The 25,436-nt window shown below is 43.9% G+C and overlaps 1 protein-coding gene across 7 annotated transcripts in view; it reads right to left on the bottom strand.

Moving 5' to 3' along the window:
- The window catches only part of LOC124868333 (GTP-binding protein 2-like), a 94,440-nt gene that overhangs the window by 55,964 nt on the left and 13,040 nt on the right, over nt 1-25,436 (bottom strand). For 4 of the 7 annotated variants that reach the window (XM_047365497.1, XM_047365495.1, XM_047365493.1 and 1 more), the window contains exons 2-4: nt 24,385-24,423; nt 23,395-23,421; nt 13,961-14,145 (exon numbers count right to left, since the gene is read on the bottom strand). In XM_047365497.1, the coding sequence (XP_047221453.1) occupies nt 13,961-14,145; nt 23,395-23,421; nt 24,385-24,423 (251 nt within the window). Of the gene's footprint in view, nt 1-13,960; nt 14,146-23,394; nt 23,422-23,626; nt 23,753-24,384; nt 24,424-25,436 lie in introns of those variants that run through there. The other 3 variants (XM_047365494.1, XM_047365491.1, XM_047365496.1) reach the window with 3 other exon arrangements.

Below are 25,436 nucleotides of genomic sequence, written 5' to 3'. Positions count from 1 at the left end.
GTGTCAATTGTGGAGTCACAGAGGGTGATGGGGGCAGGTGGGGCTGGGTTCTGCCTGAAGTCCACAACCATCTCTACTGTCTTTAGAGCGTTGAGCTCAAGGTTGTTCTGGCTGCACCAGTCCAACAGATGGTCCACCTCCCATCTAAATCTAAATTACCCCAGATTTAAATTGATTAAACCATGACCCTGACTACACCTGTGCAATTGTTATTGCTGGCCTCACACTGGTGCTTCCAGCTTTGGTTATTATTAGCTGTTGAGATGTAATATTGGAGCTTACTCTGTATTTTGCAGGTATACATGGAGTTCAACAGGATTGTGAGCAAAAACCTCAAGCAGGAATTCTAAGAGCATCGATCCACACAGTCCTTGTCGTATAGAGATTTTTCAATCCAAGAGAGGGAATGTTGGCCAAATGTTGATACAACCTTCCCAACAGACCAAGGTTGGTCCTATTATGCATTGTTATTGCTTTTAACAGCTCATGTAATGACATGTTATTTAAGTGCAACTGTATTCATTTTCATGCTCCCCATAGATTCTTCAAATGTTTGAAAGATTTTAAATTTAAGTATGAAAAAACAAACCTGTGAGCTTTTGCACTCCATTAAAGCTTTTAGAGACCTTTAGTAAAGCTTCTCAATGTTGTAACAGTTGGCTATTTAACCATAATGCATGTGTTCTTAAATGTTAGGGAATATGCCTTCAAAAGTCCTTGGTTATGATGCTTAAAAATGTGCGGGAACTATTAATTGTGTAATACAATCACTTGTGCTTGGTTGCTCCCTTGTCTGTCATTTTACTGTCCAAGAAGACTGCAGAGTCAACTGATATTCGAACACTGGTTCTCAGAGGGCTTCCTCTTATCCTTGGAGACAACCCCACAGACTTCTACAAACCAGGCTTTGTGAGTAATTTTACTCTCTATAAGACTACCTAAAGGAACAATGACAGCTCAATCTTAAATTTGTCACTCTTCTACGTTGTTCTCATGGGTCTTTGGAATTCTTTAAGATTTGTTAGTTTGGGGGATGGGGATGAATGCCTTTTAAGATTTGTTAGTTTGGGGGATGGGGATGAATGCCTTGAATGTTTTTGAACATACATTTTGAAGTACCTAAATAAATTTTTTGCAGAATGATATTTACAATTCATTTTGCAATAATTTATTGCTGGGTTGTTTATATGAGCTATCTATCCAAAGTTGTGTGTTATTTGCAAAAGCTGGCATTTGACACGTCCCCAGTTTGGAGAAGCAGCAGGGGCACTGGTGTAGGAAATTAAACGATGCACTGCTATGGACAGTGTCTGCAGCAACATTATTTTAGTCACCTCAAAAATCTATCAGTGAAGTGTACACTACAAAAAAATATTATTATTTCGTACTCGTCGTCTTCCGCTTCATCCGGGACCGGGTCGCAGGGGCAGCAGACTCAGTAGAGACACCCAGACGTCCCTTTTCCCAGACACCTCCTCCAGGGGGAGCCCAAGGCGTTCCCAGGCAAGCCGAGAGAAATAGTCCCTCCAGCGTGTCATGGGCCATTCCATGGGCCTCCTCCCAGTGGGACGTGCCTGGAACACCTCCTGAGTAAGGTGTCCAGAAGGCATCCAGTATAGATGCCCGAGCCACCTCAACCGGCTCCTCTCGATGTGGAGGAGCAGCGGCCCTACTCCGAGCCCCTCCTGGATGGCCGAGCTTCTCACCCCATCTCTAAGGGAATGCCCGGCCACCCTATGGAGGAAGCTAATTTTAGCCGAGGTCAGAGCTGCCGCGCACAGGACCACCGCCACAACACCACAGCACGCCATCCAGCGGAGGACAGACACCGTGCAAATGCGCCCCCACTAACCCTCCAAAAATACCCCCTGCCCACACACAAAAACACGACAGTGCACCACCTTAAAAAAAATACCCACAGCATCCAGGTCCAAAAACGACACCTATATCCCTGCCTGAAGTAGCCCCGCGAGGAAACATACACCGAAGCCCACAAAAGGCAGAGAGCCAAAACCAAAACCCACCGAGAAGCCGAGACCAGTCCACCCTGAGACCAACCCTGGCCAGCCTGCCCGCCCAAACCATGCACACCCCTAAGAACCCCTTCCCCAGACAGAACCGGGACTGACGTCAGGAACCGGAACCCAAACAAGGAACCAGAACCTGAACCGGAACCACCCAGGTCCAAACGATGCCTATCCCCACCCAAGGCAAACTACCCACCTCCACCACAGAAGAAAACCAACACCCACCCCAACATTCGAACAACTCCCAGAACAAATAAGACATTAGACACCCAGGTTGACTCCGTCCCACCCCCTCCAACAGACCCTCTGCCCCGCCAGCAGAATGCACTCCTTGAAGTAGAGCGCACCTGCAATGAGATGATACTGACGCAGCAGTTTAAGAAGCCCCTAAGCCCACCAACCACCGAAGGCAATGCACGGAAGGTTTCTATATTAGTTAATATTAAGAAGGTTTCAATTTTTCCAATTTATTAGGATAGTCTTCTTAGCTCCACAATTTCCAGAATAAAGTCTGGATAATGCAGGTGGAAAGAAAGGCACAGTCTTTCTGTGGGAAGAAAAAGTATTTGATAAACTGCCAATTTTGCAGGTTTTCCCACTGCAAAGCATGTAGAAGTCTTTAATTTTTGTCATAGGTACTCTTCAGCTGAGAGTGATGGAATCTAAAACAACAGGTCGCGGGGCAGCAGCCTAAGCAGAGACCCAGACTTTCCTCTCCGCAGCCACTGGGGCCAGCCCGTTCAGGGGAATCCCAAGGCGTTCCCAGGCCACCCGAGAAACATAGTCCCTCCTGCATGTCCAGGGTCTTCCTCTGGGCCTCCTCCTGGGCCTCCCACAGGCTACATCTTGCAATTGGTAAGCGTGTGTACTTTTATAAATTAATATAGGATATGGATTTAATGTGATGTCTGTGAACTGTGTATTAGTAGTTTTTCTCTTAATTTTGTTTTCTTTGAAGCCCTTATAAATGAGTAAGAAATATTGATAACATATTTACACTAATATTAGATAATTAATAACTTTTGCTTAAGCGTTTGATGTATTTTCCTGTTTTCTATAATACATTTTTCTCATATTTCTTTATACTGGTAGAAAAATCGGTTTGCATTTATTATATACAGCCTGTAATGCTCACTTAATGTCTGTGTTCTCTTTTTTGCCCAGAAAATGCTGTTAAAGATGATGCAAGAGTTAAGCAGGCAACAGGACTCTGCAAACATTTGGTGTCTTCTGTCATAGCTGGAAAAGGAAGACTGATCACAGAATGTCAAGATGGACAAGATGGGGCTCAAGGCAAAAAATGATAGGGAGGGTGCTGGAGCAGAGCAAGGCGTTGTCTCAGGTTCTTTCTGAAGACAAGAAGACACGTCACCTGGTCCCAACTTGGCAGGATACAGATGTCCTTGAAGCTATAAACAATGCCATTGGTCCTCTTCAGGAATTTACAGATGCTCTGTCCGGTGAAGCATATGTAAGTGTGTCATACCCGAAGACAGTTCTCCATCTCCTGAGAACATCAATCCTGACTGAAAGTGATGAGGACAGATCTCACAAAGGACATAAAGTCAAGAGCTCTTGGTTACATTGAACAAAAACACAGTGACCCAGCCACACAGGAGCTACTGGACATGGCTTCATTCCTTGACCCTAAATTCAAAACTGACTACATAACTGCAGAGAATGTCCCGGACATCAAAGAAAGACTGAAGATTGAAATGGAGCAGGTGGCACAAAAGGTAACTTGTCCTGTATTTTTTTGTGTGCGTGTGTGGTTTAGTGAAATAAAATGCCACATCACTGCAAGTGATATTTTATAATTCCACATTTTTTTTTTTTTAAAGAATCCTCAATTGCCCAAAATTCACACCCGACTGCAAAACGTAAACAATTCTTCTTCTTTTTTTCACAGGAAAAGAAGGCTCGTCTCAGCACCACAGATGACGTGCCCCAGGCAGCAGCAGAGGCAGATCCACCAACCAGGTGGGGGAGAACGGTCACTGGGCAGCTTCTTCAAGAGCAAGGCTGTCCCTTCTCCCTCCTCTACTATACAGTTGGAGGATGCCATCGAAGCTGAACTAGAAAACTATCTGATGACTCCTATCGATGGAGAGGAAGATCTACTGGCCTGGTGGAGAGTGCACAGAGTGAACTTTCCATGGCTGAGCAAACTGGCTGGTAAATATCTGTGCATCTGATGACCATCAGAAAGAGTGCTGGTGGTAATGTTGTTACATGTCAGTGCTTGTGTTTAAAACCGTCAAAGGTTGACATGCTGAGTTTCTTGACAAAAAATCTGTAAAGAGTGATGTGGATATATCAGAGAGCAAGTATTATTGTTTAGTACTTTTGAGATTTTATTTGTTCTGCATTTTACTTTGTTCAAAAATATATTTGTTATATTTCAGGAAAAAATATTTTGTTTACAGAATAGATATGCAATATCTGGCTACTGATGACTGAGCCATGAATAAATGACCCACCTATATTAATGTCTGAGATTTTTCAGATGGGCACACATAATGGTGATTTAATTTTAGTAAGTTTTATTTCATTACTATTACATTTCAGAATGACTTTGGCCTACCAAACTAGAGTGTAAGGCCCTTTTTCCTTTTATTGAAATTGTTAAATTCTTAATTTATCTAATTGTTGTTTATGTTACATTTTTTTATTTTACATTGTTTGCTTACTTTGTTTTCATAAAACAATAAAAAAAAGGTGGAGCAAAAATCCTTAAGATAAGACAATCAAAGATGGCTCTTAGTCATTTACATATAACTGCCATTGATTAAGGACTTAAAAGAATGTACATGCATGTTTTTTTTAATAAATTCATTGGAAAATAATTCTTACCTTTTGCATTTTTATCCTATAATGTATTGATGGTACAATGAAATTTGCTGTCATGTTTGTAAATGTTACTGTACATTGTCGATATTGCACTGAAGCTTGATTTTAAGAAAATCGTGATTCAAATCGAAATCACATCTGCCGGAAAAATCGCAATTAAATATTTTCCTAAAATTGTTCAGCCCTAGTAGATATGTTAACAGGCCATGTCCATGGACGACTGGTGTCAATCCTGAACATTTACTTCCCTCCGATGCAGTCTAATGACTTTATTTCGCAGGTTTTCTACCTAATTAGATTGATGAAAATACAGTTGTAGCGGTTGATTTTAACTGCTACCTGTCCTCAGTAATAGATAAATTGCCCCCATAATATAACCCAATGGCTAGAAGAGCTAGGGCAGTTTCTGAAACCAGCAGCAAACTTGATGTGGTGGATACATGGAGTGCGTTACACCCTGATGATAAAGCTTTTACCTTTTATTCTAGTGTACATAAAACACCCAGAATAATTGACTTACCCCTACAATCTCATGTTGGGTCATCCATTTTGGTCAAACGACTACTCAGCATGCGTCGCAGCAATGGCGTCATCAGAGCTTATAACGAGCAGAGGAAACAAACCTTTAACCTGTTAAGCCCTAAGGGGTTTTAGAGCAATTTCCGCCTTAAATTACATACCATACTGCTAGAAACATACAATTAAACTACTTTCTAAAAAAAATAAGATAAAGAAAATAAGCTATGAACAAGAGAAATAAAAAATAAAACTTTAATAAATAACCAAGAAATTGATACTGTGATATTACAGTTCAGTGTGAATATGTACGCTTAAGAACCAAGTTGTGTTTTGATGGACTGGATTAAGGTCAGATTAGCTTTAAATTAACTAAGAACATAGTTGGTTTGTGTTCAAACCACCAGTTCGCAATGCAAAGCAGAAGGCAGAATAAGGTATTATTTTAAAAATAATTTGCCAAATTAGAAATCAATAACCTTTTGGAAAATTGATTCTTAATATTGTGTCAACTAACCATCACAGTTTTGATTGAAGTGATAGACTACCAAGGCGGCAGCGTAAAACGTTAATGGACTCTCAAGATTGCAAACGTATGGACAAACGGCATGGTGCTATTTAGGAAACCATTTAAGTACCCTTAATAAAAACATTAATGGGTATATGAGTGCTGACGTGTGCTACAGCCTATTGCAATGCCAACAGAAGGAGCTGTGTTTTAAACAGCAGAACTAATGCTGACTACCATTTTAGCAGAGATTTAGTTTAGAATTTGCAGCTGAGATTACAGACACTATTTAAGTACTATGCAGACATGTTTTATGCAGGTTAGTGAGAGGAGATGAATGGAAAACACTGAATTTGATCAAAATTGAACCATTTCAGGTGCTTTTCCAATCGTTTTGAAAGGTTCTTGGATGTCCTACTGTCAAAAATAATCATATCTTCCCCTTTTCTAATTCTAGATAAAGAACTAGAAAGAAGAAATTTAGAAACATTACATTCCATGATCTGTATATTAATAATAAATTTGCTTTCTTTGAACAACTAATGATGAATTTTGGATCTATAGGTTACAATTATTTAGGTACTTGCAAAAAAGAGGCTTTGTGTGCTCCATATCAGAGTGTTTCAATTATCTTCCTGCTGAGTCACTTCTGGATTTGGTTGACAAGAGTAAAACAATGAAAAGTACACTCTGGGCAAAATCTACAACTTATTTAACTTTAATTGTACAACTAACCTGAAATCTCTTAAAATAAATGGAAGGAGGATCTGGGAGATGACTTATTAGCTCAAACCTGGCAAATGATTCTTGTTGGAGTCATCCATTTTGGCCGCACAGTTGAACACGCACAGCTCAACAGACATTGCAGCTCTGACGTCACCCGGGATTATAAAACCGTTGCCATTTCCAGCTTGTCTCACAGGACGACGCAACGGAGGTGCATTTCTAGAGAGACAAAAGCTCACAGGCGAACTTTTGCTCCACAAGGCCATTCCTGGAATAGCTTGAAAGCTGGAATTCTGTCTGATACAAGAAGGTCAGAAGATTCATATACCGATCAAAGACCACGCCGACACCAGGCACAGGTGAAAAACCCACAGAGGTTTTATTTCCTCGCCCTCCTCCCGCCACAAGAAACTTTGGCGCGGATCGCCTTCCTGTGGTTCGGCTGCCGAGGAGGTGGTTTCCCAGCCAGCCTACTTGAGGGCTGCAGCAAGTAAGCCCGCATCTTCGCCTGCCACAGCACTGTCTGCCAGGCTCGCTGCACCTCTGTCCATGCCGTCTGCGCTCGCTCCTGCCCGGTGTTCTGAGGCAACACCTGACGAGCTGGAGCAGCGCTTGAGGTTCTATGAACACCAAATAAAGATCCTCAGGACGACTAGTCTCCTTTATTCCTCTCCTGAGCTGATGGAGAGGATAAGGCAGATAAAGATGGATTATGAAACGGCAGTAAGGTTGTTTTACAACCTGTGTCCAGGCCTGACACACCACAGCCTGACATGATGCCTGACCCTAAGTAAGCCTCTGCTCACGCCACTGAGGGTCCGGCTGACGCCTCAGCCTCTGCTCAAGTCACTGAGGATCCGGCCGACGCCTCAGCTCCTGCTCAAGTCACTGAGGGTCCGGCCGACACCTCAGCTCCTGCTCTTGTCACTGAGGGTCCTGCCGACGCCTCAGCCCCTGCTCACGTCACTGAGGGTCCTGACGACGCCTCAGCTCCTGTTCACGTCACTGAGGGTCCTGCCGATGCCTCAGCTCCTGCTCACGCCACTGAGGATCCTGCCGACGCCTCAGCTCCTGCTCAAGTTACTGAGGGTCCGGACGACGCCTCAGCTCCTGCTCACGCCACTGAGGGTCCGGCCGACGCCTCAGCTCCTGCTCACGTCATTGAGGGTCCTGCCGACGCCTCAGCTCCTGCTCACGCCACTGAGAATCCCGTCGACGCCTCAGCTCCTGTTCACGTCACTGAGGGTCCTGCCGACGCCTCAGCTCCTGTTCACGCCACTGAGGGTCCTGCCGACACCTCAGTTCCTGCTCAAGTCACTGAGGGTCCGGCCGACCCCTCAGCTCCTGTTCACATCACTGAGGGTCCTGCCGACGCCTCAGCTCCTGCTCAAGTCACTGAGGGTCCCGACGACGCCTCAGCCTCTGCTCACACCACTGAGGGTCCTGCCAACGCCTCAGCTTCTGCTCACGTCATTGAGAGTCCTGCCGACGCCTTAGCTCCTGTTCACGTCACTGAGGGTCCTGCCGACGCCTCAGCTCCTGTTCACGTCACTGAGGGTCCTGCCGATGCCTCAGCTCCTGCTCAAGTCACTGAGGGTCCGGCCGACCCCTCAGCTCCTGTTCACGTCACTGAGGGTCCTGTCGACGCCTCAGCTCCTGCTCACGTCACTGAGGGTCCGGCCGACACCTCAGCTCCTGCTCAAGTCACTGAGGGTCCTGCGGACGCCTCAGCTCCTGCTCACGCCACTGAGAATCCCGTCGACGCCTCAGCTCCTGCTCACGTCACTGAGGGTCCTGCCGACGCCTCAGCCCCTGCTCACGTCACTGAGGGTCCTGCCGACGCCTCAGCCCCTGCTCACGTCACTGAGGGTCCTGCCGATGCCTCAGCTCCTGCTCAAGTCACTGAGGGTCCGGCCGACGCCTCAGCTCCTGCTCACGTCACTGAGGGTCCTGCCGATGCCTCAGCTCCTGCTCAAGTCACTGAGGGTCCGGCCGACGCCTCAGCTCCTGCTCACGTCACTGAGGGTCCTGCCGATGCCTCAGCTCCTGCTCAAGTCACTGAGAATCCCGTCGACGCCTCAGCTCCTGCTCACGTCACTGAGGGTCCGGCCGACGCCTCAGCTCCTGCTCAAGTCACTGAGGGTCCTGCGGACGCCTCAGCTCCTGCTCACGCCACTGAGAATCCCGTCGACGCCTCAGCTCCTGCTCAAGTCACTGAGGGTCCTGCCGAGGCCTCAGCCCCTGCTCAAGTCACTGAGGGTCCGGCCGACGCCTCAGCTCCTGCTCAAGTCACTGAGGGTCCGGCCGACGCCTCAGTTCCTGCTCACGTCATTGAGGGTCCTGCCGACGCCTCAGCTCCTGTTCACGTCACTGAGGGTCCTGCCGATGCCTCAGCTCCTGTTCACGTCACTGAGGGTCCTGCCGATGCCTCAGCTCCTGCTCACGCCACTGAGGGTCCTGTCGACGCCTCAGCTCCTGTTCACGTCATTGAGGGTCCTGCCGACCCCTCAGCTCCTGCTCAAGTCACTGAGGGTCCTGCCGACGCCTCAGCTCCTGCTCACGCCACTGAGAATCCCGTCAACGCCTCAGCTCCTGCTCAAGTCACTGAGGGTCCTGCCGACGCCTCAGCTCCTGCTCAAGTCACTGAGGGTCCGGCCGACGCCTCAGCTCCTGCTCACGTCACTGAGGGTCCTGCCGATGCCTCAGCTCCTGCTCACGCCACTGAGGGTCTCGGCGATGCCTCAGCCTCTGAGGGTTCGCCAGGCTCTGCTTCCGCCTCTGAGGGTTAGCCAGGCTCAGCTTCAGCCTCTGAGGGTTCGCCAGGCTCTGCTTCAGCCTCTGAGGGTTCGCCCGGCTCAGCTTCAGCCTCTGAGGGTTCGCCAGGCTCAGCTTCAGCCTCTGATCATTCGCCAGGTTCTGCTTCTGCCTCTGAGGGTTCGCCAGGCTCCACGCCTCTGGGGTTCCACAGAGTTTTTCGGGGGGCCTCTACTCTCCTCTGTTGGCCTCCTTACCTACTTGCAGGTTCCCGTCGCAGGCCGCCATGGCTTCGCCGCCGACTGCCCGGAGCTCTGTGGTGCAGGTCCGGTCACCCGCCGGAACTCTGTGCCTGCTGGGGACAACCTCCTGGTCGCCCACCTGAACTTTGCTTCAAAAGGAGTTAACCCGGTGGCAGAGGAGGAATGAGTGTTGTGGGCATATTCAACCCATGCTAGATGAGAAGACCATGAAGAAGGATTATTGTTGATGACACAGCGAAGAAGTGATTCAAGATCCTGATTTGCTCTCTCAGAATGACCGTTAGATTGAGGGTGGTAACCAGAAGCTCACTGATGCACCGATAGCTTGACAGAAAGACTTCCAAAGCTGGGAAACAAACTGCGGAACTCTGTCAGAGACAATGTCGCTGGGAATACCATGTAATCGGAAAACATGCTGGGTGATGAGCTGAGCAGTCTCGTGTGCGGAAGGAAGTTTTGTTAATGGAACGAAGTGAACAGCCTTGGAAAATCTGTCAATGATGGTGAGAATGGTGGTGTTATCTTCTGACGGAGGTAGTCCAGTGACGAAGTCAAGAGAGATGTGAGACCAAGGTCGTCCAGGGATGGGAAGTGGCTGAAGAAGTCCAGAACAAGGTCGCTGTGAGCTCTTGTTTCGGGCACACACAGAGCAGGGAGAAACAAACTCCTTTATGTCGCTTTACATAGTAGGCAACCAAAAATGCCGCTTAGAAAAGGATAACATCCTGTTGACTCCAGGATGGCAGGAGAACTTGGAGACATGAATCCATGTGAGGACCTTGCTGATTGCAGTCTTAGGGACAAAAAGGCGATTAGGAGGTCTGGTACCTGGATCTGGTTCCACTTGTTGTGCTTGACGAATCTCGTTCTCAATCTTCCATGTGATGGCTCCAATAGTGCAGGAGAGAAGCATAATGGGTTTGTTGCACTTGGAATGATCTGAGGAAGACAACTGTCGAGACAGGGCGTCAGGCTTGACATTTTTAGATCCTGGTCGGTATGTGATAGAAAAGTTGAACCTAGAAAAAAAGTGACCATCTTGCCTGTCTGGCATTCAACCTCTTAGCCTGTTGCAAATAAACAAGATTCTTATGGTCAGTTAATATGATGAACGGGACCTCTGTGCCCTCCAGCCAATGCCTCCATTCCTCTAATGCCAGTTTAATGGCAATAAGCTCTCGGTTTCCAACATCATAATTGGCCTCAGATGGAGATAGGCGTCGGGAAAAGAATGCACATGGGTGTAGGCGATTATCCTTTGGGGATCGTTGAGAAAGGACCTCCCCCACACCTGAGCCCGAAGCATCCACTTCCACTGTGAACTGAGTTGAGGATCAGGATGACACAAGATGGGAGCAGAAGAAAACAGTTGTTTTAACTTACAAAACGCACCCTCGGCCTCAGAGTTCCATGAGAATGTGCGGAGGGTGGAGGTAAGTTTGGTAAGGGGGCCTGCGACTCGGCTGAAATCCCTGATGAAGCGTCTGTAGAAGTTCGCAAACCCCAGGAATCGTTGCAGCTGCTTTCTGTTCTCTGTTCCGGGCCACTCTGCCACTGCCTTGACCTTCTCAGGATCCGTCCGAACCTGTCCACTCCCAAAAATCAGACCCAAAAAAGATATGGATGAGGCATGGAAATCACACTTCTAAGCTTTGACAAATAGTTGATTCTCAAGGAGTCTCTGAAGACAGTGCGAACATGTAGTGAATGTTGGTGAAGGTCCTTGGAAAACATTTATATGTCGTCTAGGTAGACAAAAACAAATCGATTTAAGAGGTCCCTAAGGACGACGTTAATAAGTGCCTGAAAAACTGCAGGTGCGTTGATGAGACCGAAAGGCATCACCAAATACTCAAAATGTCCCAATGTTCTGAATGCAGTTTTCCACTCATCGCCCTTTTTGATGCGAACCAGATGGTAGGCATTGCAGAGATCTAACTTAGTAAAGATGATAGCCCCTTGAAGTTGTTCGAAAACAGAATCAATAAGAGGGAGTGGATATTTATTTTTAATGGTAATGTTGTCGATGCATGGTCTCAGTGATTTTTTTTTCTTGGACACAAAAAAAAAATCCTGCCCCCAAGGGCGAGGTGGATGGGCGGATGATACCAGATGCCATGGATGATTCAATGTACTCACGCATAGCCTCCCTCTCAGGGCCAGACAGGTTGTAAAGTCTGCTGGATGGTAGGGGAGCCCCGGGAAGAAGATCTATGGCACAGTCGTAAGGGCGGTGGGGGGAAAGAGAGAGAGCTTTGGACTTACTAAATACTTGAGCCAGGTCATGGTAACAAGAGGGGACTGTAGATAAATTGACCCTCTCAGTTTCAGTAGAGAAAGATAAGGAGGACACAGCAGCCCTTAAACAGTTCTTGGAAGATTCACTCCATGAATCTACTCTTTTTTGAGACCAGTTAATGATGGGGTTGTGTTTGTGGAGCCATGGGAAACCCAGAACCATTTGAGCGTGTTCAGAACGAAAAACAAAAAACTCACCCAGCTCATGGTGGTTGACAGAGATCACAAAATGAAGAGAGGGAACCTTATGGGTGACAGAGGAGAAGGTTTGTCCTGTGAGAGTTATCATGGATATGGGTTGACTAAGTTCCTTAGTGGGGATGCAGAGTTGGTCCACCAGATTGTCACTTATTAGGTTCTGCTTGGCCCCTGAATCAATAAGAGCCAACACAGGGAGGTTAATATTATTGACACATAATGTAACTGGTAGCGTGAGGCAGCTCTCAGGAGAAAAATCAGCAGCACCCACCCGTATCTCCTGAATTACTGGTGGGATCGCCCTTTTAAACGAAGGCGACAGTTAGCAATGAAATGACCCTTCAAATTGGATAAAACCAGAACCAGGCTCAGTGTGAGCGGCCATCTGCCACGACCGACTGGGGGTTTGAGAGAAATAGCTAATTGTAATTATTAAGAGCTTTGAGCCCATAATCACAACACCAGAGGACATCTCTGATTTCGATTTATAAGTAATGATTTTGGTTAAGAAATTACTTTCCTGAATTATGATTTTTAATTATAATCTTTGATAAATATTAATTAATCAATAATCATAATCCTTACATTATAAAAGGTTCCACTCTTCCATCTCCCTCAGACATATAGAGATGCAGTTTCAAACCCTAACCCTCACCTTCATTGGTCCCAAGGCACACTTTCTAAGATCAGAGCCGATGTTGACCCTACTTGTGGGTCAACGCCAGCTAATTTCATATACATGTTCTGCTCCTGTCTGAAATTGTTCAGGTTTTGGCAAAATATTTTTCTGGTATGTTCTAATCTATGCAGGAAAACAAAAGACCCCTCTTTGTTAATTTCACTATTTAGAGTTGTTCCTTTGAACTTTTCTGGTTACCCGAGGTAACCTGAAAAGTTCTCTCTATGATTTCCTTTGGCTCTCTTCTAGCTAGAAGGCTAGCTCTTCTGAAATGGAAAAATCCTCTTCCTCCTCCAAAAAATCGTCATTGGGTCACAGACATTATGCACCGCATTCATTTGGAAAAAATCAGGCACAGTGTCAGACATTCAGTTGGGAGATTCAATTTTATCTGGGAACCTATCATATCCTATGTTTAAACTGTACAATCTACCAGTATCAATACTTGTGTCCAGTTTTGTTTGTTTTGGCTCGAGATGGGATGGGTGGAAATTTGAGAAAATGCAATTGTTTTATGACTTGATACGCTGCATGAGCAAACTTAGGAGGATTCACTCCCTGTTGCAACAGTCTCAGAGATAGTTCTACAGGACATTTCGAAAAAAGAATGCCATTCTGGGCCTTGAGTTCTTTGAACAAGATTGGGAAGAATTCCCAGACATGTCAGGGCCCAGTCCTCAAGGGAGTTACCTTAGAATGATGTTATAAGAAGGTTTCTTTCCTTTTTCTAGTCAGAACAGATACTGCACACCTCTTGAACACGCCAAGTGCTGTAAACAGTTCTTCCTTCCATGGATAATAATAAAAAGCTGATTGAGGGACTATTAGCGATCTCTTACTTGGTTAAATACAAATTTTATTACAACAGTCCTAATTGATTTTCTTTAATGGGAGGCATAAAACATAAATACACCACCAAGAATGTATCATCCAAAACCAAACCACGTTGTACAATGTCTGACTACCTGTAGCCACTTGTACATTTGTTTTTGACCATCTTACTGTACAATAATAATAATGATGATAATAATAATAATAATATGGTTTTTAAGAAAACAGCAGAAAATCATCATGAAAATGTTGCCTAATGATTGTCGAAGCCTTTGGAACCTCAGCAGACAATTGAAAGGAGGTCACCTACTTCTCCGCCATCCTTTTTAAGGTCCTGAGCGATCCTTTCATATCTGTCTCTGTCAGACCAACTAGCAGGCCGTTGTCTTCCACTCCAATCTGGTACACGGCCTCACCACGGCCCTCCTGCAGACGCCACTTCAGCTGTGTGGCCAGATGCTCAAAGCGATACTGAGTGGGATTGACAAGCTTTAACTGGAAAAGGCAGGAAACAAATAACAAATTTGTGCAGCAGGTAAATGGAATCCAAATATGCTTCTTAATCCCCAAAGATAAATTATGTTACAGCAGTTTTTTTTATTTATTAGAAACTAGAATAAACTGCTATTCCCCATAATTAAATTATTTCTAGCTGTCTCAAATCTTAAAATCTGCCTATCTGAAGGGTAAATTAAAAAATCCAGTTGCTAAAAGAATACACTATTAGTAATCAGACTAAGATATTAACTAAAAAGACATCTTAAGTATTTTTGGCCCAAGGACACCATATGCTTGAATTAAAACAGTAACCTTACTATATAGTGGCTTCTTTAATGAAATTGTAAGCAATACGTTCAATTCAATTCAATTCAGTTTTATTTATATAGCGCTAATTCACAACACATGTCGTCTCAAGGCACTTCACAAAGTCAATTCAATCGAAACATACAGATTTCACATCAGGTTCATACATTCCAATTAATCCAAACCATTGAACAGTGCAGTCAGATTCAGTTATTTATTCAAATTGGATAAAAAGTTTTTCTATCTAAGGAAACCCAGCAGATTGCATCCAGTCAGTGACTTGCAGCATTCACTCCTCCTGGATGAGCATGTAGAGACAGTGGACAGTCACTGGATTTGACTTTGCAGCAATCCCTCATACTGAGCATGCATGTAGCGACAGTGGAGAGGAAAAACTCCCTTTTAACAGGAAGAAACCTCCAGCAGAACCAAGCTCAGTGTGAGCGGCCATCTGCCACGACCGACTGGGATTGTGGCAGATGGACGTAGTGAAAATCTGTCTTCTACAATGTAGCCTACGACTGTCAGTGTGTGAATATGTGTATGAATTGGTGGATGACTGACTGTTGTGTAAAGTGCTTTGGGGTCCTCTGACTTGATAAAGCACTATACAAGTGCTGTCAGAATCCATGGTGCCTGTGTGCAGGTTATGTGTGTGCTGTGTTGTTTTTTCTGCTTCTCCATTCAGGGTGTGACAGGCAGGTGTTTCTGCACAGGTTTTCCTTATCTGAGAGCAATCAGCTGGGCTTCTTTAGGGAGTGGAGAGCGAGAGGAAGGCTCGTTTTTGTTCAGTCAGTGGTAAACAGCTCGATCCCTGCTTCTATGCAGTTTTTCTGTCCTAAAAAACTAATTGTCTTGTTTGTCTTTCTTGCCTAGTCGAGTGCTTCATGGATTTTTCTGTCCCTGCAGTCTTTTCTTGTGCCATATCTGGAGGAGTGTGGAAACTTTAAGCCGCGACGCCTTCGATTGATAGTCCCTGCTCTATTCTCCAACTCCAAGCCCAGCCTTCCAAAGAACTCTCCAAGCCTCAGAGGTTTATTCACCTGCCTGTCCACCCTCCGACGTCCCTCTCAAATCACAGCGGAGCTCCTCCGCGGAAAAGGGAGAACACTAAGCTAGAAATTACTGGAAAGTATCCGCTCACTGCCTGCCAGCCACAGACACTGTGGAGAAAGACTTATGTCCCCCTGCCTTGCTCAGACTCCCTTCTCAGTAAGTCTGTCAGCTAAAACTATCACAGTAATTTCCAGTGTTCAAGCTTGAACCCTTCTAAGTCTATTTTCTTTTCCCTCATGTTTAGAACGATTCCAGTCTGATCCGCTGACACAGTCCTGGTTCCTGGTCATTCACAACACAGGGTTAAAAATAAACTGTTTAAAAACGTTCTCTTTGATCCTCGTTATTGTGTGTTCTCAGAGTCTTAAAACCCACCATTATGACAAGTGCAGGCCATTTACCATTTCATAAATTTAGGCGTAGTCAGCCCCATTTCCATGCAGTAACTAGACAGTAAGGAGACTTTAAATCTCTATGAAGCCTTTACACAAAATAAACTTGCAAGATGATAATCTTTTTTTTATAACTTATTTTTATTGAGTTTTCTTTGAACAGTTAGTGTCGGGGCATATCATACATACGGAGTAATACATTCTTACACCAATGTCCCTATTGTCCATTATTGATGGTGGTGTCTACTTCTTGTTATCTATAAACTATTTTTCCCATTTTTCCTCAAATTGTGTCTCTTGTAGTATTATTTTATGTGTAATTTTCTCAATTCAATTTAGTTTTATTTATATAGCGCCAGTTCACAACACATGTTGTCTCAAGGCACTTCACAAAAGTCAGGTACATACATTAAAATTAATCCTAACCATTGAACAGTTCAGTCAGATTCAGTTATTTATTCAAATTGGATAAAACGTTTTTCTATCTAAGGAAACCCAGCAGATTGCATCCAGTCAGTGACTTGCAGCATTCACTCCTCCTGGATGAGCATGTAGAGACAGTGGACAGTCACTGGATTTGACTTTGCAGCAATCCCTCATACTGAGCATGCATGTTGCGACAGTGGAGAGGAAAAACTCCCTTTTAACAGGAAGAAACCTCCAGCAGAACCAGAACCAGGCTCAGTGTGAGTGGCCATTTGCCACAACCGACTGGGGGTTTGAGAGAACAGAGCAGAGACACAACATAAAAAATAGTTCTTCCACTGTGCACAGCCACTGCTGCAAGGTCGGTGGTTTGTACCATAATCACGTAATTGTTTTTTACTTGCTGATAGTAGCACTCTCATGAGATATACATCCTCTCACAGTATGCAATGTCCTAGATTCCCCACATAAAGTATTTCAATTTGTTTGGTATTTCATATCCTGTTTTTTTTTTTCTTAGCCATATTTTGTCCCAATAATCTTGTATCTTTTGACATTACCAAAATACATGTAAATTGTCTACATCCATCTGTCCACATGCTCTCCAGCATGGTTGCTGGACAAATGTCATTTCGTTCCTAATTTTAGAACTAATAAAAAATCTGCTCATTTTTTTCCAAATAAATACTCTCCAGATCCTGGAGCTAGTGGATGTGCACTAGTGGATGAGTGTTTTACAGATATTAAACCACTCTTCCTCAGTTATTTGTTCATTCATTTCTTTTTCCCATTTTTCTTTGATATAGAAGGTAGAAGACTTTCTACTCGACATCAAGCTTTTGTATAGGACAGATATTGCTCTGCACTTTTTGCCTTCATAAGCTTTCTGAAATACTCCAACAATTTTATGTTCAGTGATTACCCCATAGAGGCAACCAGCCCCCGGACCCAGGAGGTGGTCCCCTTCCCTGCGGGGTGGAGACAGGCAGACCGGCCCAGCACCAGCCCAGACTAGTGCCGGCAACGCCCGGACACGAGCGACCCCGGCCCGGACTCCAACCCCCTGACCCAACCGCAGTCCGCAACAACCTCCAACCCAATCCGGAGAAGGGGCCATGTACAAAGAGGGGTGTACCTAGTCCAAACGAGCATGCCAACCAGAGCCGCATTAGGATGAAACAGTCCCAAACCCCCAATGAATTGTGATCTTAACCCCATGAGCCCCCCACCCCCATGAACCCCTACATGAATTTCTCCACAGGGCCACTCCCGACCAGGCGCAGATATTGAACACATTACCCTGAACCCAAAAACCATGAATCCCCTCCCCACAGGAACACACCCCCACAGATCCATCCCCGAAAAGCTGACGAACATACACCCACACAGCGCAAGCTCCACACACAGCCCTGCTCCAAGCACCCCACCCACATCCTGCCCCCCCACCGCACAGCACGCTGCGATGGCACGGCAAGGGCCTTGTGCAACGCCACCCCAGCCTCCACCCACAGCCTCCACCCACAGCCTCAACGGGGCAGACACCACCGAGCACCCCACACCCAGATGGGACAAACTCACCTGGCAGGAGGTCCCTGGCAACCAGGGACAGCTGCATTCACCACAACCCTGCAACCACACAAACACACCACAACGCTGCCACTGCAACAATAGCCCATGGAGGAACCCACATCCAAAAAGAGGACACCCCCCCCCCCCCCCCCCCCCCCCCCCCCCCCCCATGCGCTGCAAACCCTCCTCATCATGTGGTCTTCACCTATATAGGTTGGCTGTGAATATAATTTACTGTAATATTCCTCAAATACCCTTTCTATTTCCTCTGGTTCTTGTAATATTTTATAAGTATAGGGTCCCTTATTTTATGTATATTAGTTAATGCTTGCTCTTTCTTTATGCATTTAGCCGTAACCTTGGTGGCTTTAGATCCTCCCTCATAGTAGGTTTGTTTTATAAACCTTACATTTCTTGCTTTCAGGGCATCCCATAAGAATGTCCGGTCAATCTCTCCATTGTCGATATCCTCCCTGTATCTAGGTATTTGACCTTTTAATTCTCCAAATAATCCCTTATTGTTTAGTATACCTCTATTGAGTCGCCATACTGTATTCTTCCTCTTATTATCCAAAACATTTTTGAGTAAACTGCACTATGATCTGCTACATCCATCACCCCTATCCTGCATTCCCTTATTCTTTGTATATCTCCCTTAAACCTTAAGAAATAGTCAATTCTGGAGTACATGTCATGTGGAGCTAAGTAGTGGGTACTATAATCCCGATCAAGCGGGATCAAATTCTGACTTCATTATGTTCATACATCTGTTAATTTGTTTTTCACTTCTATTCGTACCTGCACTGTGTAGCCTGTAGTTTAACACCACATTAAAGTCCCCTCCACACACCGATGTTCCTCCATTTCCAAATTTATAAGATCAAATATTTTCTCCTAAAATATTTTCCTACTTTCCAGAGGAGCATATACATTGAGCAGTGTCACAACTTGGCTTTCATTTCCCCTTTATTATAATATCTTTACCCTCCCTATCACCAATTTCCTTAATCATTTCAAACTGCATCATGTTGGAAATCAATATCATCACACCCCGCCTATGATTCCATCCAAAAGAGCTGAAAAATAAGTTCCTATAGCCTAACATTTTAAACTTTGCATGCACCTCCTGTGATAAGCAAGTCTCTTGAAGAAAATTCTCTGCTTTATTATAAGCTTTATTTCTTCTTGTAATATTATTTAGGCCATTAATATTCAGTGACAACACCCTTATATCATTTTGTGGCATTGTTTGAAACCCCTGAAATGTTAGGATCTGCCATTTTGGACTTTGTTGTGGTTTTGGTTTTGTTTACTTTTCAGCAAGATGTTTCTATTTCTTTGGGTTTTGTAGTCATGTTTGTTTATTTCCTACTGTTTCCTGATAGTTTTGTTCTCTCTCCTGCCTCCTAGTGTTTGTAGTTCTTTCTCCCCAAACCCATAGTTCCCTTGCTGGTTGCTTTCTCATTTATTTATTACTTAGAATGGTTTCTCCTGATTATTATTATTATTATTATTATTACAGTTCTCTTGCTTCCTTGGGTTCTCTAGTTTAGTTCCCGTTTAATGTCTCTGTGTTTGTTTATGGTTAGATTATTTGTTATTGCTGCACTCTTCTGGTTTATTAGTTTCTTTTCCCTGTTACTCTTCTTGTCATTAGTTTCCTCGTCACTTATTTACTCAGTGTTCGTCTTCCTTTATGTTTATAGTTCTTCCCAGCCGTATCCCTAGTTTTTATTGTTTCAGTATCTTCTATAGGTTAGCTTGTAGTTATTGTTTGCCACTATACTTTGTTCCACTTATTGTTTACATTCATTCAAGTCTTCGATTTCTCTTCTCCCTTTCCAGTTAGTTTCAGTGAGTGTTTGTTTGGGTTTGTTTACTTTTTCAGTTAAGGTTTCCTTTATGGTTCTTATATCTTAGGCTGTTATAGTTTGCTTAGGTCTGTTTCTCTGAGTTTGTTAATTAGTCCCTTCTCCCATGGTTTAGTCTTTGTATTAGTTTCACCTGTCCTTCAGCCTCCCTGCTTCCCATGTCACACCTGTCCTTAATTCTATTGATTACCCGTCTTTTGTTCCACATTGATTACCCCCGGTTTATTAGTTGGTGTGTTTTCCTTGTTCCTCGCTGGTTTGTTCGCGTCACCTTCCCTTGCATCAACTTCTCTAATTGTTTATTTTACTCTGTCTGACCTGGACTCCTGTAAAACCCACTGTTACACCCTGCCTGCCTGCCTTCTGTAAGCCGGAGTTTAACTTTAATAAATCATCGTTCTGCTCACCATGCCGTCTCCTCGACTGCCTCTGCAATTTGGTCCACAAAAACCCTCATCTATGACATGAAATGATTACTAGCCCTTCCACTGTAGTATAACATAAAGACGTACTATGAATAATAGCACAAACAAACACAAAAACTGAACTCCCCTTGTAAATTAAGACCCTATTCCCCATAAGCCCTGCCTCCATTTCGGTGGGAGTGGGGGATGGTCCCAGAAGACAAAGTGATTCTCCTTTGACCCTAGTGATTTGGGATATGTCAGGGTTTGTGGTAGCGGAGTCGGACCAGGATGCAGCTAGATACTCTGGAGCCACATGATAGGTTGAGATGTGATTTATTGAAGGCTTGAAAGTGCAGGTTTTCTCAGGCCAGACGTCCAGGTCCAAAACAAAGACGCATAAGGCTTACAAGCTGAACAGGAACTACACAGGCTGGAACTCAGGAACGTAGCAGGTCTCTGGCTGGAGTATGATAGGTGGATAGAAAGATGCGGCGACCGGGAATAAGGAAAACCGGTAACCTTATATACAGGGAACTGAATGGTGAAACAAAGGGAACGAGAGAGGCAGGTAATCAGATGATTGCTGGCAGGTGTAAAGACCAGGTGTAGAGAACTGAGGGAATAGGTTTCTGTGGCTACAGGACATGGGAAACACAGGGACAGGAGGGGAAACTAAACTAGTAACAACTCTAAAGGAAACAAACACTAAACTGAGAGGAGCAGGGTTAAGAACCCCTAAACATAAGCTACAATAAATAGTTACTCTAGAAGGAACTAAATCTAAGGACATGGAAAGAACTAAGTAAACGAACAGAAATACTGAATAACAGAATATAAATGACTGCCAGACAGGAACTGAAACATAAAGGACTGACCAAGAGAACTATACTATAATAACTAACCTGGGAGAAAATAATTAACTTTAAGAATGGAGGAAAAGGAACTAATAAAACTAAGGAGCACAGAACTACTGGGGGAAAAAATACAAGAACCTAGCCAGAGAATAAACATAAATGAGCATAACTACTAAACAGAGAGCACATGAGAATGACCTAACTAGAAAAGTAAACAAACACAAAACCCAAAATGACAGATCCTGACAAGATAAGCCTAAAATAGGTCCCACCATCCTACTAGTAAAGTCTAACAGTCATTTTCTCTGTAGCTCACCTTGTCAATTATAATATACACAGAGAAGTCTCATTTGTAAATGGGGGAGAGGGGTGTGGTTCCAAGATTCTCCACTTTTAAGTCCCTCTTAGCAAAACCCTTTCAGTTGTTGTAAATAATATTTAATATATATTGAACTCACGTTATAAATAAAAAATAAAGGTCAAAACACAACAAAGATTGTTTCCCATAAATAATACAAAAACTAAATAGGGCGCTTGTTATCTGTATAATATTGGTGGCTCTACTCACCCAGCCATCGTCAAGTCTTCAACTTATAAACAGGAGATATTTACCTCTTCTGAGTCCTCTGGGGACTCATCTTCACCATATACCCCCCAACCCCACCCTGATTCACCTGATTTTCCATTGTCTCTTCATCTTCTAAACTCCTGCAGCTTTTCCCTCGCCCGGTTCGCTGTATCTTGACTGGGATTCTCAGATAGGGCGGCTTCTCTGTTTGTTCCAACGTCATTTTAACCTGTTACCATGGCAAAGCTCTTAGGAGCCCCTTCAGTGACGATTCCCTGGTCATCCACTATGTTATGCCGCTCGCCCATCTCCAAACCTTTCCTCCTCATATCCCGTTCTGCGTCCTCAATGTTGTTGTAGATCTTGGGCCCATCTGACCAGTCGATCCTTATCCAACTCAGAGGTGTCTGAATGCGTATCATTTTTTCTTTCATTACCTATTGGGATGGTTGTGATCAAAAATATCTGTTTCCCTTCCAATTGTATTTTCTTTTTCCAGGCTTTAACAAGTATCTTCTCTTTGGTCTCGTATTTAAGAAAGTTGACCACAATAGACGTCGGGGTGCTCCCAGTGGTGGTTTCTTCCCGAGACTTCTGTGCGCTCATTGACTACTAAGCTCGGGTAACCTCCGCCTGTTCATTAAAGTGAGAGCTGTGAAACTTTTTGCTTAAGTTGTAATATTATAATGTTTGTTTTTATACAAAAGCTGCTTTAATGGCTCTTGTTATTTTCTCATCTTAAAATGGCCCAATCTAAACTTCAAGAACCACTTTGTATGTTCAAACACTAAATATGTTTGTATACGTTGTATTTTACAAATGTTCTTAAATTTTCATGTTTGTCTAAAACTGAATCGAATTGAATTGAATACATTTTTGTCTCCTTACAAAAAGCTGCAAATAACGCTACAAAATAGAGCTGCTTTGTTGTACTCTCTCTAGTCTTCCTATTGTCTGAAGAAAGTGTCACCTTTTTTGGAGCCTAACTTAACTCTACATACTGTGAGGAAAATAAGTATTTGAACACCAGGCGTGTGGATTTCTGTAGATCGAGACCGTTCATTGTATGGAGAATATTTTTCCTCTTTCTCTGTATTTCCGCCATTTTCTCTGCTTAAGACACTCTTAGGCCCACGAAAATGGCTCCTCACTACCCTTAACGTTTGTTCACTTTAGAAGCTCTATTACTGCCAATGCCTGGGTCACATGGCAGGATATTTATCCAATTTGTTTTTAAATCCATGCAATGGTAAAATTATATTGGAACAGTGAAAAGAATCACTCAAAAAAATTACTATAATAAACTGAAATACTGAGTACTCTAGGCTGCACGGTGGTGCAGTTGGTAACGCTGTTGCCTTGCATAAAGAAGGTCCTGGGTTTGACTCCTGGCCAGGGGTCTTTCTTCATGGAGTTTGGATGTTCTCCCCGTGCATGCGTGGGTTCTCTCCGGGAACTCTGGCTTCCTCCCACAGTCCAAAAACATGACTGTTAGGTAAATTGGTCTCTCTAAAATTGCCCTTAGGTGTGAATGAGTGTGTGTATGGTTGTTTGCCCTGTTGTGTCTGTGTTGCCCTGCGATGGACTGGTGACCTGTCCAGGGTGTACCCCACCTCCCTCCCTTGGACTGCTGGAGATACGCACCAGCTTTCCCGCGCCCCGGTATAGAAAACGACTGACTGACTGACTGACTACATGAAAATTTCAGTTCAACAAGTTTTTTTATGCAGTTTAGAATGCTGAATAAAAGCCTAAATTAAATCTAAGCACAACATATAAACAAACAAACTTAATTACCTTATATTCAATGTTTCCTTCTTCAGCCTGAAACAAACAGAAACAGAAGGCATGTGAGATTTCTAAACAGTATATTGATAAAGTACAGAGTGCAGTAACATGTTTAAAGGACCTATCATGCTTTTAAATATGTCCTTTTCACATTTAAATGATTCAGTTGTGGTCTATATAACTGGTAGAACTTTGGTCTGAATTCCCTATTATTGTAGCCCATGAAGCCCCTCTTTTACACCTGTTCTGAGGTGCATTTGAGAGCAACTTGCTTTGGTGCAGTCTCTAAATGCTGTTGAGGCACTTCACACCCCGCCTCCCTCCAGGCCGTAGAGCATTCCACTGCATCCATTTTTCTAGTTTGATAACAGAAATATAATTATCTAGGAGCAGAAACAAGACAAAAATGGCAAAAACAATGCAAAACTGTATACTATTCAAAACAGGCAGTATAGGTATGTCCTCAAGGAGCTAAAAACGAGCACACAGCAATAAGATAAGCAGAAGGCACAATGCCACTGCTATCAAAACAAGACACTCACTTATGCTACACAAAGAACTGTGGTTACAAAAGTAATCTAAAGTTTAATTTAAAAGTAGCACATGACATGAAGTCATATCATTCTGCAATCGTGCGACTTTGTTAAATTTTAAATGCTTCACATGATCTGTTTGTACTGATGCATTACTATGGTAAATTACCAACCAAAATGCCCTGCTTTAAAGGAGGAGGAAGGGAAGTATAACTGTTGGTTCTATATTGGTCTTTATGGATGCCTCAGGGGGCATCTCCAATGCACAGAATGGCAAAACATCTTCCTGTTGCACACTTTACAACCGAGGAGGGTGTTTGGGCATCTGGAGCTTTTTAATACATGTACACAGGTGTTTTGAAATCATACTTCATACACTCCACAGACATCTAGAGTGCTAAACAAAACCACACTTGTTTCCTGCATATTTATCAAGATTAATATCCAAAACTACCAACCACAATACCTTGAGAGCTGCCTTGGCACCTAAGCCGATGTCAACCCTCTGTGGGAGAAAGAACAAGTTTTTAATCAACCAGATCCAGATTTGTGAGTTGAAGGGGGCTGATGTCTAGCAGGGTCTCCCTCTTAACACAGCTTCTCAGTAGACTCTCTCAGTAGACAAAAGTACAATTACCCAATGTAAACTCCCTGTTACTTGCACACAGACATCACAATGCCATTCTAATTCAGTAGGATTTCATTCAATAAACACAGCAACTACCAATGTGGTAAATACTTTGATTATGTTGTTTTGGATTAAATCATCTGCTAGATGACTAATTAAACAACGATAATGTATGCTGAGAGGCTTAAGCCAACAGGTGATACTACCCATATACACTCACCGGCCACTTTATTAGGTACACCCATCCAACTCCTTCTTAACGTACATTTCTAATCAGCCAATCACATGGCAGCAACTCAATGCATTTAGGCATGTAGACATGGTCAAGACGATCTGCTGCAGTTCAAACCGTTCATCAGAATGGGGAAGAAAGGTGGTTTAAGTGACTTTGAACGTGGCATGGTTGTTGGTGCTAGACGGTCTGGTCTGAATATTTCAGAAACTGCTGATCTACTGGGATTTTCACGCACTACCATCTCTAGGGTTTACAGAGAATGGTCCGAAAAAGACAAAATATCCATTGAGCGGCAGTTCTGTGGGCGCAAATGCCTTGTTGATGCCAGAGGTCAGAGGAGAATGGCCAGACTGGTTCCAGCTGATAGAAAGGCAACAGTAACTTAAATAATCACTTGTTACAACCAAGGCATGCAGAAGAGCATCTCAGAATGCACAACCTGTCGAAACTTGACAATGAGTTCAATGAACTCAAATGGCCTCCACAGTCACCAGATCTCAATCCAATAGAGCACCTTTGGGATGGTGGAACGGGAGATTCGCATCATGGATGTGCAGCCGACAAATCTGCAGCATCTGTGTGATGCTATCATGTCAATATGGACCAAAATCTCTGAGGAATGTTTCCAGCACTTTGTTGAATCTATGCCACGAAG

The sequence above is a fragment of the Girardinichthys multiradiatus genome, chromosome 5 (genome assembly GCF_021462225.1).
Source record: "Girardinichthys multiradiatus isolate DD_20200921_A chromosome 5, DD_fGirMul_XY1, whole genome shotgun sequence".
NCBI lineage: Eukaryota > Metazoa > Chordata > Actinopteri > Cyprinodontiformes > Goodeidae > Girardinichthys > Girardinichthys multiradiatus.
Note: the sequence above shows the minus strand (reverse complement) of the source record. Positions and strands in the feature narration are given on the sequence as shown.